This window comes from Beta vulgaris, chromosome 4 (assembly GCF_026745355.1).
Source record: "Beta vulgaris subsp. vulgaris cultivar EL10 chromosome 4, EL10.2, whole genome shotgun sequence".
NCBI classification, from domain to species: domain Eukaryota; kingdom Viridiplantae; phylum Streptophyta; class Magnoliopsida; order Caryophyllales; family Amaranthaceae; genus Beta; species Beta vulgaris.
Genome location: NC_079205.1, coordinates 60840580 through 60853870, shown reverse-complemented (window position 1 = coordinate 60853870; position 13291 = coordinate 60840580). Strand labels below are relative to the sequence as shown.

At 37.9% G+C, this 13291-nt stretch overlaps 2 protein-coding genes and 1 pseudogene across 2 annotated transcripts; 1 reads left to right on the top strand and 2 right to left on the bottom strand.

Moving 5' to 3' along the window:
* The first annotated feature begins 695 nt into the window (after positions 1–695).
* LOC104890215 (hypothetical protein) lies at positions 696–2634 on the top strand. The gene has a single exon (XM_010675611.3). It carries the CDS (start codon positions 838–840, stop codon positions 2632–2634), a length of 1797 nt encoding a protein of 598 aa, XP_010673913.1. The 5' UTR covers positions 696–837.
* Positions 2635–4224: 1590 nt separating this feature from the next.
* On the bottom strand, positions 4225–7854 carry LOC109133549 (wall-associated receptor kinase 2). Its single transcript, XM_019248876.3, is given in 3 exon segments — positions 4225–5825; positions 6112–6231; positions 6332–7854. Coding segments are annotated over 3 exon segments (2148 nt in total). The 5' UTR covers positions 7173–7854; the 3' UTR covers positions 4225–4638.
* Positions 7855–8804: 950 nt separating this feature from the next.
* LOC104890284 (putative wall-associated receptor kinase-like 16) lies at positions 8805–13208 on the bottom strand (annotated as a pseudogene).
* Between the last annotated feature and the right edge of the window lie 83 nt (positions 13209–13291).

The window sequence follows — 13291 nt, the reverse complement described above, 5'->3', positions numbered from 1 at the left end:
AATGTGCAAATGTAAAATATGCAAAAATGTAAAAGGCAAGCAAGTTGCACCTTTGAAGGTATTGACAACTAATTTCAGAAGGGAGAGATTAGTAATAAGGTTGTATCCTCTTGTCTTTGCTCTTGAGTTTGTTAAACTTTTCGATCTTAAAATAAATTCTTACACAAATCCGTTAAGACATAACCAGTTCACATTTTCTGCTTGACTTACACCTAATCTCAAAATCCCATAAAGAATGTGTACATTCTGCTAACTCAACATGAATTTGATCTTCTATGAAGAGTTTGGCAAGAATCGTGTATAACTTTCATATTGGCCAAACTCCCAAACCCAAGTCACTTATATAACTGTGTTCTCTTCCTGACACAATAACACCATATTTGACAGTTCTATCATCCACAATGTAAGAACTTGTCCCTTTCTCTTGGATAAGTGTTTCCCAAATTTCATGTTTCAAACTTAGTTCGCCTTCTTTTGGAGTCATTGATCTGCCATTCAATCTGCGAGCTAACGGCCTACACATATTCCTCCATTGTAAGGGCGCTAAGAGTAAAACCCACATGTAAGTTGCCCCACACGGGAAAATGAGAGGGAGAACGAACAGATAGCTACACAAGTCTATCAGGCTACTACATCCACCTATGTCAGGTGGATGTAGGATACATTCCCAACTAGAATTGCCTGTAATTTGATCATTCATCGATAGGGGCTTGTTCGTTCATATCGATCTATATAAGCACTCAACCGTCATCCATTCTGTTACTTCATATTTCATAACCATCAAGCTAGTTCAAAAACTTTACTAGTTCTCCTCATCTAGTCTTTGCTTACATAGGTATGGCCATTTTTATGTTTAGAGATAGCAATGATGGTTGGACAACCCTGAGGCAGTTAGGGTCACAATTGATCCTTGGAAGATGGTTCATGGCCTTCGGGTCTATCTTAATCATGGCTATGTCTGGTTCAGGCTACATGTTCGGGCTTTTTTCAAACAACATAAAATCCTCAATGGGCTATGATCAAGCCACTCTCAATCTTCTTAGCTTCTTCAAAGATATGGGTAGCAACGTAGGTGTATTTTCGGGTCTCATCAATGAGATCACCCCACCTTGGGTGGTCCTCTTTATTGGAGCCCTGATGAACTTTGGCTATGTCATGATTTGGCTTGCTGTCACCGGGCGTCTCAAGGGAGTTCCTGTATGGCAAATGTGTCTCTACATTTGCATAGGAGCTGACTCACAATCCTTTGCTAACACAGGTGGCTTAGTAACTTGTGTGAAGAACTTCCCTGAAAGCAGAGGAATTGTGCTAGGATTATTGAAGGGATATGTGGGTCTAAGTGGTGCAATCCTTACACAACTCTACCATACATTCTATGGTAACAACTCTAAGGGCCTAATTTTGTTCATTGCTTGGCTTCCTGCAGCTGTTTCCATTATTTTCCTGCCAACTATAAGAGTTATGAAGGTGGATCCAAATCAAAAACGAAACGAGGTCAAGGTCTTCTACAATTTGCTCTACATATCACTCTCACTCGCCGGGTTTCTCATGGTCTTAATAGTAGTGCAAAATAGTCTTATTTTCACTAGGATCGGATACTATACAAGCGCCTTGGTTATTATTTTCCTCCTCTTTCTCCCCCTTGCTATTGTTGCGAAAGAAGAGTACTGTAACTTCTATCTTCCAACCCCAAGGAAGATAGATGATTCCACCCTAGAGATTGTAGCCAAAGCAAGATCAGGTGAAAATCCGCGAATAAAGGAGGACTCGAATGATGACCCAAAGAACCATGTTTCTTGCTTAACTAACATATTCAAGCCACCAAACAGAGGAGAAGACTTCACCATACTCCAAGCCCTCTTTAGCATTGACATGATCATCCTTTTTGTAACTACCATTTGCGGGCTAGGTGGGACCCTAACCGCCATTGATAACTTAGGCCAAATCGGAAAATCTTTGGGCTACCCAACACATAGCATAACCACATTTGTCTCCCTAGTGAGCATATGGAACTACCTAGGTCGAGTTTGTGCAGGATTTGGCTCTGAGATTGTCCTAGCAAAGTACAAGTTTCCAAGGCCCATGTTCTTGACTATAGTCCTGCTTTTCTCTTGTATAGGCTATCTCCTCATTGCATTCGCCGTCCCTAACTCTCTCTATGTCGCTTCAGTGATCATTGGGTTCTGCTTCGGATCCCAATGGCCATTAATATACGCCATCATTTCGGAAATTTTCGGACTCAAATATTATGCCACACTCTATAATTTTGGGTCCATAGCAAGTCCAGTTGGGTCCTATATATTCAATGTGGTTGTCACAGGTAAGCTATACGATAGGGAGGCTTTGAGACAGTTATATGCCAAGGGATTGAAAAGAAAAACAGGAGAAGATCTGAATTGTGTTGGTGCAGAATGTTATAAGGTTTCTTTTATTATTATTACTGGTGCTACATTGTTTGGGAGTTTGGTTTCATTTATCTTAGTGCTTAGGACTAGGAACTTTTATAAAGGTGATATATACAAGAAGTTTAGAGAAGACACTAATAATGTTGGGAATGAGAATGTTATTGTGGTAAGAAATAATGAAAATCTGCCTGCTAAAGAGAGTGAAAGTAGTCTATCTAATGCTGAATAGAAGAACTTATAGAGTGAAAGTTTATAGGTCCAAATCAATTGTATTGTACGTATTTTGTTGCATTTCTTAAAAAATAATGGGAAGCAAGCTATTACTCATCTACACATTGAAGGAGATACCTCATGGTTATCAACTCCATCAAAGGCGTCTAGTCCCCCCCCCCCCTTGGCAGATCGCCCACATCATTCAGGATATTCAGACTTCTCTCCGCTCCTTTTCTTTTTGGACTATTCGTCATGTCTACCGGGAAGCTAACAGAGCAGCAAATTGGATTGCCAATGTTGGTCACCTCATAGATTCTAGTTTTTGTATTGAAAATTGTACTCAGTCAACTCTTCATTCAATCCTTGTAAACGATAAGGTTGGAGTTCTCCTCGTGTGTAGGGTCTTCTAACTTTCTTTTTCCGTACCTTTATAAAAAAAAAAAAAATTGTAGAAATGAATCTTGAAATCCACTGTAATGAGGTCTTAGACCTACAATACTATAACTAGCTAATGTCCATCTAACTCAACTGTAAATAAAATTGGTTGAAATTTCTAAAGCAAGAGTTAAAATTTCATAAACTTTCCATTTACCACTCAAAATGGTTTTACATGCACATAAAAAATGAACCAGTAAGTATTACTCAGTATTTTGACAAGTAAAATATCTCACCTTTTGCCTGCTTTATATCTTTCATTACCAGAGAGATTCCTGGAATGGGAGGAGCAACTGTGAAGAGAGATTAATTGTGTGGGTCTTTTAGTTGAGGGATATTTCATTTGGTACCATTGAATTTTTGGTTTTTCCATTTGGTACCACTGTTATTTTAAAATTCCACATGATAATTGATACCACTCTAATTTAATATTAATCTTTATCATACCATTTTTTAAGTAAAATGTTAGTTAATGGTTGAACAAGAATACGATTTTGTTTGGGTTTGCATGTTTCTATTTGCAGTTGCAAAAGTTTAATAAATTAAAATTTTAGGGTGTCGTTTTAACCCTTAAAACTCTATTTTTCAGTCAAAATTTTCATAAAAATGATCATAATATTCTATGTCTTTTTATTGTCAAATATGACCTCAACTTTGACCTTCAAACTAAAACGATTACTAAAACCTTAACGCAAATTAAAACATGTAAATCAAAGTAAAGCTCTAACCTATTTTGACTTAAATTAACACTTTACTTAGTTGAATACTACAATAGAGAATAAAATCAAATTATAGTGATACCATGTAGAATATCTGAAAAATAGTGGTAGCAAATGGAAAAGCCAAAAGTACAATGGTACCAAATGGAATATCCTTTTAGTTAATTACCTAATTTGGAGTGATTAAAGTAAAATATTTGTCAGTCATTAAGAGCATGTTGTGAATTGTTTGCAAACCTTAGGATACATATGAAGAAATTTATGGCAGACAAGCACTTCAATTAACATTAACATGGAACTTTATTCACAAATGTGAAATTTATAACCATAACCACCATTTATTATTGCCTATACGCCTAGCAAATGGACCATTAGGTTACAAGGTAGTTATGCCAAAAAAATCAAAGATGAAAAGAAGAAACATGGAGATCACACATTCAAGACATAAGCCATTACCGCGAATTAAGGCACTAATGATCAATGAAAAAGCTCTGCTGTAATAGCAAGAGAACAAGACACACTACAAAATATTGAAGAAACAGTCAGTCAAGAACAGTGGAAGAAAACAGTAAACAAAGCAAGCTACATAAGTGCAACATAATCTAACCTCCAAAGGGATCACGTATTCTGCACAGAAATCCGGAATGGCATTCTTCTGTGTTCTGGGGAATTTCTGACAGTGAACAGTTCTCTGCATCCTGCAGGAAAACCATATTCATAGAGCCCAGGAGAGCACATATAATCTCGGTGCTCTTCTTCGACAAAAGTTGAATTACCACCTCAGATAGGTCAAATGGGATTAGTTCATCTTACTCCTAGTCTTGAAACTGATTGACAATCTGGATGACAGGAAATTACGTCACCAGCTAACGCGGGGAACACATCTCAACAATCAAATCTTTCTCATAGTTCACAAGGCGAGACGAATTTGGATCTTGGAAAGGGTGGAAAGGCCTATGTTCACTTAACAAGCCATATTGGCTCTCATTATTATCTTGATTAGACTGATAGTGGTTAGCCTGCTTATTAAATCCTTCTAACACCCTTGCAACATCCTTCATAGATGGCCGATCTTCTCCTTTAACATTAAGGCATTGCTCTACAAGATTTGCAATTGTTAAAAGCTGCTCTTTAGATGCTTCCTTCATGAGTTGAGGCTCAAGGATATCAAAAAGCTGCTTGTTCTTTATTGAACTAATGAAATGCATCGCTAAGTTTCTATCTTCAAGTCCAGTCTCCCATAGTATTGGTTTTCTTCGCGTTAATAGTTCAACAAGAACTACACCAAAGCTGTAAACATCACTCTTTTCAGACAGATGACTCGTCAGAAAGTACTCTGGATCAAGATACCCAAAAGTTCCTTGAACTAGAGTGGTAACTTGAGTTTGATCAATTGGAACTAATCTTGAGACCCCAAAATCTGCTATTTTTGCTGTGAGGTTATTATCTAAAAGAATGTTGGATGATTTGATATCTCTATGGATAATGGGTATCGGGGCTGCAGAGTGAAGATAAGCAATCGCGTTAGCAGCCTCAGTTGCAATTCTTAAACAATTCTCCCACGAGATCCAATGTGCACCATCATTGTGTATGTGTTCAAAGAGATTTCCATTAGGAACATATTCATAAACTAACAAGGGCACTTCAGTCTCCAAGCAACATCCTAAGAGTTTCACCACGTTTCTGTGGTTGGTCTGGGTTAGGATGACTACCTCATTGATGAATTGCTCGACTTGACCCTGGTCAGTTACCATGGATTTTTTAATCGCAACTACTTGGTTATTTGGTAAAATTCCCTTATAGACCGTACCAAAACCACCTCGTCCTAAAATGTTATGCTTGCTGTAATTGTTTGTGGCTTCCCTCAACTCTTGAGTAGTAAATATCTTGGTTGAATCATTGCTGCCTTGGTTTAAAGAAAGCCGTTGATTCAACAAAAAACCGCCATTTTGATGGAAGAACTTCTCCTTCAACTTCATATGCTTCCTTTCCTTAATACAGAGGTATATGCAGCTTATGTTGCCAGTACATAGCATCAAGCCAACGATTGAACCTACAAGAAGAATTTTTATGGCCCATTACCAAGTCTGTAACTTTGTATACTCGAATATGCTTGACATACATGCGTTTCATGTAATTTTTTTCAAAGTTTCAGATCTAAACTCATAATGTCAGACATCATTACCATTATTATTCCATAAAGAGCATAACATATACACTACAGTACTAGTCCTACTATGTTTGAATCCTTATTATGTTCATGGTGACCTGAATGCGACTCCACACTTTCAAGGAAATGTTTGAAGTATATACCAGGGAAAATTAAGTGAAACGCTTACCACCAAGAAGAATCAAAAGGATCAGCCGCGTATTAGACTTTACAGGAAAGTTTCTAACACAGCGATAAAGATCTCAGTCTTTGGTGCACCCTAATTTGCATTCCTTACAATCTCTTGGGACTGCAATTGGACAAAGACTTTGATCATGCATTTGCAATAGGTAGCATAATAAATAAAAAAATCAAATGACATATCAGATATTAGGACCACTTATGCTCACCTTGGCAACCATAAGGAAGATAAGGATTCCCATAAGTTCCATATCTGCAGTAACAATCATAATCATCTGGAGGACCTCGACAATACTTGTTCGGGTCATCAGCAGGCATTGTTATGTTTCCGGGCTTCCATTCCAGTACAGTTAGGACTAATGCAAACTTGGACAAACTTGGATTGACAACCTCGTTTATAATCGATGAGGTCCTATTTATCAACATGGTATTTGTGCAATTAACGGCACCACTACCAAAGTTAAAAATGTTTACACGATAAAAATTAAGTGAAGCAGGAAGATCAATGCTGCAACACCCACGACCAATGCAGCTATTCGTTATCGTATGACTCCTATCACAAACTGTGGTACACCCACCTAAGATCTTATTGCTTCCATCTAACAAGAGGGTGCTACTTCCACAACCACCTACAATAAGAGCATTGAACTCACCTGAGAACATGTAAGGAGTTCCGCTAAGGTCAATGCTGCTTATATTTACATCTTTGGTGCTGCAGGTCCTCTGCATCGGAGTTTTCACAACAATAGTGTGTTTATCCAAAGTCTCTAGACTTATGTCTGTAACCTCGAGATTCAATTTACTCAGAAAAAGTTTCGGAGGCATCTTAGAGGCATTGCAAACAACCGCATATGGTAGGCTGTGGTAGCAATTGTCCCCTATTCCAAAAGGGTACTGGATGCTCACATTCCCACAGATGTCCTGACAACCAGGTTTTGCAATGGGTGGATCAGCCGTCATTGGTGATGAAGATGCCACTATTATCTGCAACGGTTGCACCCACAAAGATACAACTATTGTGATGAATTGAAACAAGTGATGAAACATCATTGTTCCCAAAGCTTATTGAGCATAAAATGGACAGCATACATAATTTGCCATAATTATAGAAAAGAAGCAACTTAACAGAGCCACCTAATTCAGAAATAGTGGGAAAGTCAACAAAAGACATCTTACCTAAGATGGATGTCACTAGCCAGGTCACTGTCACCTTAATACTAAGAAGATTCATGGAATCCACACAAAAGAACGTCAATGCTACATCTGTAAGATATTATACTATATAGTATTGAATTCAAAATCATTAAACATTTGTGGCGGCTTATTTTGGAGGACCAGAGAACTTGCAAACTAACAGAAAGCCTTCCACTATGCTAAAGTTTTGACACTTCCTTATTATGCACTTATTTCCACACTACATCCCCATCCATGCGATCTTGATATCGTTAAGAGCATTTATTACCGCCTACTAAACAGCTTCTATGAGAAGATATACTTACACAAATCACAATAAATCACTCACATATCACAATAACAATCATATAAATGACCTTCAACAATAACACATAATTTTTTTGTTTACTCTCTTAAATCATTACTCAATAATAGTTACCCACCACCGTAATTTTCCTTTTATTAAGGTGGTTTGGCTTTTATTACTCCTCTGATCCATTACCCCCAATCTAAGCATGCTCTAAAAGGGAGCAGATTAGGAAAAGCATCAAAGAAAAGCTATATATACAACAATGAGTTACCTTGGCATCCAAAGGGAAGGTAGGGGTTCCCATAATAGCCGCTCTTGCAGGTACAAGGTATAAGTCCTTCAAGAAAGCTATATTAATCAATCCCACACTGCCTATCCTTGTCCCCAAAAGAGGGCATAGTAGAATGGAAAACGCCCCAAGATAACGCAGTTGGAGCTTCCGATAGCTGAGACAGACTTGGATCGAAAACCTTGACCATTAAGGTGGCCGTAATGCCACTGCAATAGGACATTAGCATATGTTGCTAGTCACAAACTATGATGGATTGAGATAGCACTTAAAAAAAGTTTCCGGGGTTGTAGAGATGAATTGCAACTGATCTCATATGATGGATTGAGATAGCAATCACTCCCAATCGCAAACGGATAAGCAATGCTTACATCTCCGCATCTCTCTTCACAATTACGCTTTGTGGTAGATCAGCTGCCATCAATGATCCTGACATCCATAGTATAGCACTAAGCTGAAACAATGACTGGAAATTCATTGCTTCAAGATATTTTCTGGTACATTTAGTCATGAGGATGGACATATGTTTGTGCGTCTGTGTGTGTGTATGACGCTACTGTTTTGCCTACCATTCAACCTTACTGTAATAGTTAGACAGTTCTGCCTCTTGAACCCTTCAGCATTTACAACAAGCAAAGCGTCTAGTACATTTGAGTTACTAATCAGTATAGAACAAGAAAATGCAATTTTTGTCACTTAGAAGTCAGGATTCTCATTGCATCGGATCATCTTCAATATTGCTGCATAATTCACCACAGATTTCAGGCTCAAAAGTAATGTGGAGCTTACTCTGTCCAATAAAACTAACCAGTGTATGTGTATCTCAATAAGACTGAGTAAATGTGCAAGTATTCTGTAAGTTATTTTATATAAATAGTTGTTCTATTCATTACGTAAGGAGAAAGAAGTGTTTTAATCAAAACCATATTGACTTATAATTTATCACAACATTCACAAGCACACAAAGATCTCTTACTTTGGTACATGAACAAGTTACTCATATCTTGCAGTCACTAACTTACAACTGTTACAAATCTTTAAAAACTAAACAGTTCTAGAAGATAGAGATAGAAATTAATTACTGATATTGCAATATTATCGAGGTGAGCTCATTTCCAGCATTATATCCTGCTCCATAGTGTACTGTCGGGATTCGTTGCTTCTACTGCTGCAAGGTTTTACACTGCAGAGCCTCCTAACTTCATTTTCTAAGCCCTGAGTTTCCTCATCATAAGCTAGCTCATCCTTAGAATGCTTGATATGATTGTTCAACCCTTCTAACTCCTTTGCTACCTCTTTCATGGACGGTCTGTCTTCACCTTTCACACGCAGGCATTGCTGCGCGAGCTTTGCAATTGTGATGAGTTGCTCTTCAGTAGCTTCCTCCATTAACTGAGGCTCAACAATATTGAATAACTGGTTGTTCTTCATTGAGACAAGAAAATAAGATGCTAAGTTTCCTTCTTCAACCCCACTTCCCCACAAAAGTGGTTTTTCGCCTTGTTAAGAGTTCAAGGAGAACTACTCCAAAGCTGTAAACATCACTTTTCTCAGTCAGATGATTCGTTTGGAAGTACTCTGGATCAAGATATCCAAAAGTACCTTGAACCAGCGTTGTAACTTGACTTTGATCAATCGGAACTAGTCTTGAGGCTCCAAAGTCAGATATTTTGGCAACAAAGTTATCATCCAACAGAATGTTGGACGACTTTATATCTCTATGTATTATAGGTATTGAGGCTGCTGAGTGAAGATAAGCAATCGCGTTAGCTGCCTCAGTTGCTATTCTTAGACAGTTTTCCCATGAAAGCCAAGATGTGTCGCCGTTTTCATGAATGTGGTGATATAGATTATCGTTTGAGACAAACTCATACACCAAGAGAGGCACTTCAGACTCTAAACAACATCCCAATAGTTTAACCACATTCCTATGGTTAATTTGAGTTAGAATGACCATCTCATTGATGAATTGCTCAACTTGACTTTCACTAGTTATCTTGGATTTCTTTATCGCAACTACTTGCTCATTCGATAATACCCCTTTATACACAGTCCCAAATCCACCTTTGCCAAGGATATTATTTTTGTTGTAATTTTTGGTGGCTGTCTTGAGCTTAATGGCCTTGAATATTTTTGTTGACTCTGTTTCGCCGTACAAAGAAAGTTGTTGTTTCATCAATAGACCACCATTTTGTAGGAAGAACTTCTCCTTCGTTTTGATAAACTTCCTTTTTCTATAGCAGACATATATGTTACCAGAACATGCCAACAGTAGAACAACAACAAAACCTGTAACACAGCATATGTCAAAACCCAAAACATTAGGAGGGCCATTTTTTGCATTATGCTATAAGTTTTTCTTCGTACATATATAACACAACATATCTATGATATCTAACATGTGGAAACAAAATATTCGGGATTAGACCCTACTATCCCCAACTAAGATCCTCCTCCGAGTACATACGAAGCTACAACCTGTCTACTTTTATCCAATATACAAAAAGCTAACTTTTAATGTCAAATCATCTCAAATATGCAGGCCAAAAAGAGACGCAACGCTAGCGTTTTGTTCTAAGTCTCCTACTCTTTCTTAGAGTGCAATTGAGAAAGTTCTGGTAGGAGTATATATAATCTCAAAGCTTACCAAGAACGATGAGAGCTAATGGCCACCACCACCGATACTGAGCAATATAGTCGCTGCAATGATAAGAATCAGGTCCCCCAAAGCAGTATCCTGTTTTGCATCCTTCGCATTCACTCAACGCTACGGAGGTGTCAGTGTCAGATAAACAGATGTTTAACAAGCAAGAAACGGTTAAAACAAAGGCTGATTCAGGAAGACAGAAATTTAATTAATGTAGCACAGTTTATTCCTAGTATGGACTAATGGGGTGGATTGTGGAGTAGTTTTCATTCTGTTAAACATGTCTTTTGTTCATATTGCAATTTAGACATTTTGTTGGGCTGTTGTACAAATACAACAATAATAAGCAGAAAAAAAAAGTATGAACAACACATCAGCAACACAACCAAAAAACAGATATGGTGATATCAATGTTATTTATAGTCCTTGTTACCTTGGCATCCATCGTGAATATATGGATTCCCGAAGTAGCCGCTCTCGCAGAAGCAGATAATACCTTCCCCCACTTTTGCAGTATAATTGTAATTCTGGCAGTGCCTCTTCTTATCACCAGATAAAGGCATAGCAATACCAGTAGAGTTAGCCACCATCCAGCCTAACACCGTCGGTGCTGCAGAAAGCTGAAATGCATCACTTGGATCAACATGGACCTCATTGAAGTAGGTTTCACTAACCAACATGGTGCTTGTGCAATTATGAAACGACCCCATAAAAAAGTTGAATATACTCAAGTGATAAAAATCAAGAGGAAGACTTTCACTAATATTAATTCTGCAATACCCAATTCCAATACAAGAAGCAATAACCACCTTATCATTATGATCTATAACATGAGGTTGATTAACACAAAGTGAACTGCATCCACCCTGACTTACATTGTTTCTGTTTCTCAAAACCGCGGTACTTCCACATCCGCTCACTATGAAAACATTCTCGGCTTCTGAGAACCAATACGGAGATCTACCAAAGTCGAGGCTACTTATGTTTGCATTTTGTATACCACAAGACTTCTCTACTGGAATCTTCACTGTAATTCTTTGGGATTCCTCATTCATGTTGTAGTCATTGTTGAGAGTTATTTCTTCAACCTCCAGGTTGAATGATCTTAAGAAAGGTGTTGCAGAGTGTATATCAGATGCGTTGCAAATAATCTCAAATGAGGTATCAAGGTAGCATTTTCTGCCTATTCCAAAGGGATAAGATATGCTCACATTTCCACATTTCTCGGGACATCCAGGCTTTGCGATGGGGACGTCATAAGCTGCCATTGATAATGCTGACATCCATATTATTGCTGCTGCAATTAGAACACACGGAGTTGTTATCTGGCTATTCACTGTATTGACATGAATGTGACTTAAGGAAAAAAATTCTACAGAATGTAAAAGGAGTAAGACTTAACTGACTGGAGTATCATCACAAAGTCACCGCAGAAAAACTATATAATAAAACAGCTTGATCTGTAAATGGTCCAAGTTACATAAAACAATACTAGAAGCTATATTAAAAATCTCATATCCTTCATCCACAGTGCACCACCCAATCAATCAGGAGTTGACCTAGTACTGTTAACTGCTGGGGAAAAAATTCAGAACTTGCATCAGCTTCTGAATTAACAGCTAAAACAAAGACAGAAAAAGTTAATATAATGCAAATCTGATGAGAAAATTTAATGCAAGACAATTTGATATAATTAACCTCAAACTTCGAGGAAAACTGCGGGGGCAAACTGAGTTAGTAAAAGAAATTCAGCAGCTAAAGTGCTAAACCCAAGACACCCAGCAAATGATGCTGATGGGAAAAGTCTTTTAACATCTCAGAATAAGTTAGTAAGAAACAGCATCTATCAGAAGTTTAGTCTATGAAATATAGACTGGCCAAGAAACTCTACATGGCCTTATAACTATAGGCTATCGTAACTGGGAGATTGTGAGAGAGAAGGTAGCCAAAAAAATTATTGTCTTATTATATTATTTGCGAGGTTGTTTAGAAGCATATTGTGATCAAAGGGAGTGACAATCTATATCAAGACTGGACAGTCCAGATGATCATCACCGCAGAAACATTTGGGGGCCTCAAATTCTTCTATTTGTCAAATTAGCCATATAACTCAGATGCACTATGGGGTTGTGGCTCCATACTCGACTTACTGGTAGGGCATGGCCTCAGTCTGAATCAATAAAGGCCAGCAACAATCTCAGCAGCTTGCATCAGAATACCTTATTCAACAGAACAAGCATGATATAACAGTGTGCTGCAAAGTAGAATGCAAGAGAATTATGTGTGCCACCGTCCCAGTAATTCATGAGTCAGCTAGAACATAATTTTGAGCAGAGGCCAACAGACGAGACTGAATCAAATGAAGCTCAGGTACATGTAGCAAACATGAAGAGTAACCAAAAAAAACCTAGTACAAACAGAACAAATATGTATTTTTATGGTCATCATGCTTCGTAATGTGAAGAGTACAGACCTAGTACAGCACAACTAATAGCATGATGACCTGTTGTTTTTATGTGTCTTTTTACGGTTGGAAGGTTACTGAAGACTGCAGTGATTAAGGAGAAATTTCGAGGCTATATAACCACGAACTTCTAGTACGAAGAATAAGAAAATCAGAATCATACAGGTTACATCATTACCGAACCAATATTAGTTTCGCAAAACCATATAGAAATGAAGAAACGAAAAGCTAGGTAAATCGACGTTATGTAGACTGGTAGAATTTGTTACTGAACTAGGATGACCAG

What these genes read in the sequence shown, in the direction of transcription:
- LOC104890215 (XM_010675611.3), top strand. Translation starts at nt 838, where the DNA reads ATGGCCATTTTTATGTTTAGAGATAGCAATGATGGTTGGACAACCCTG.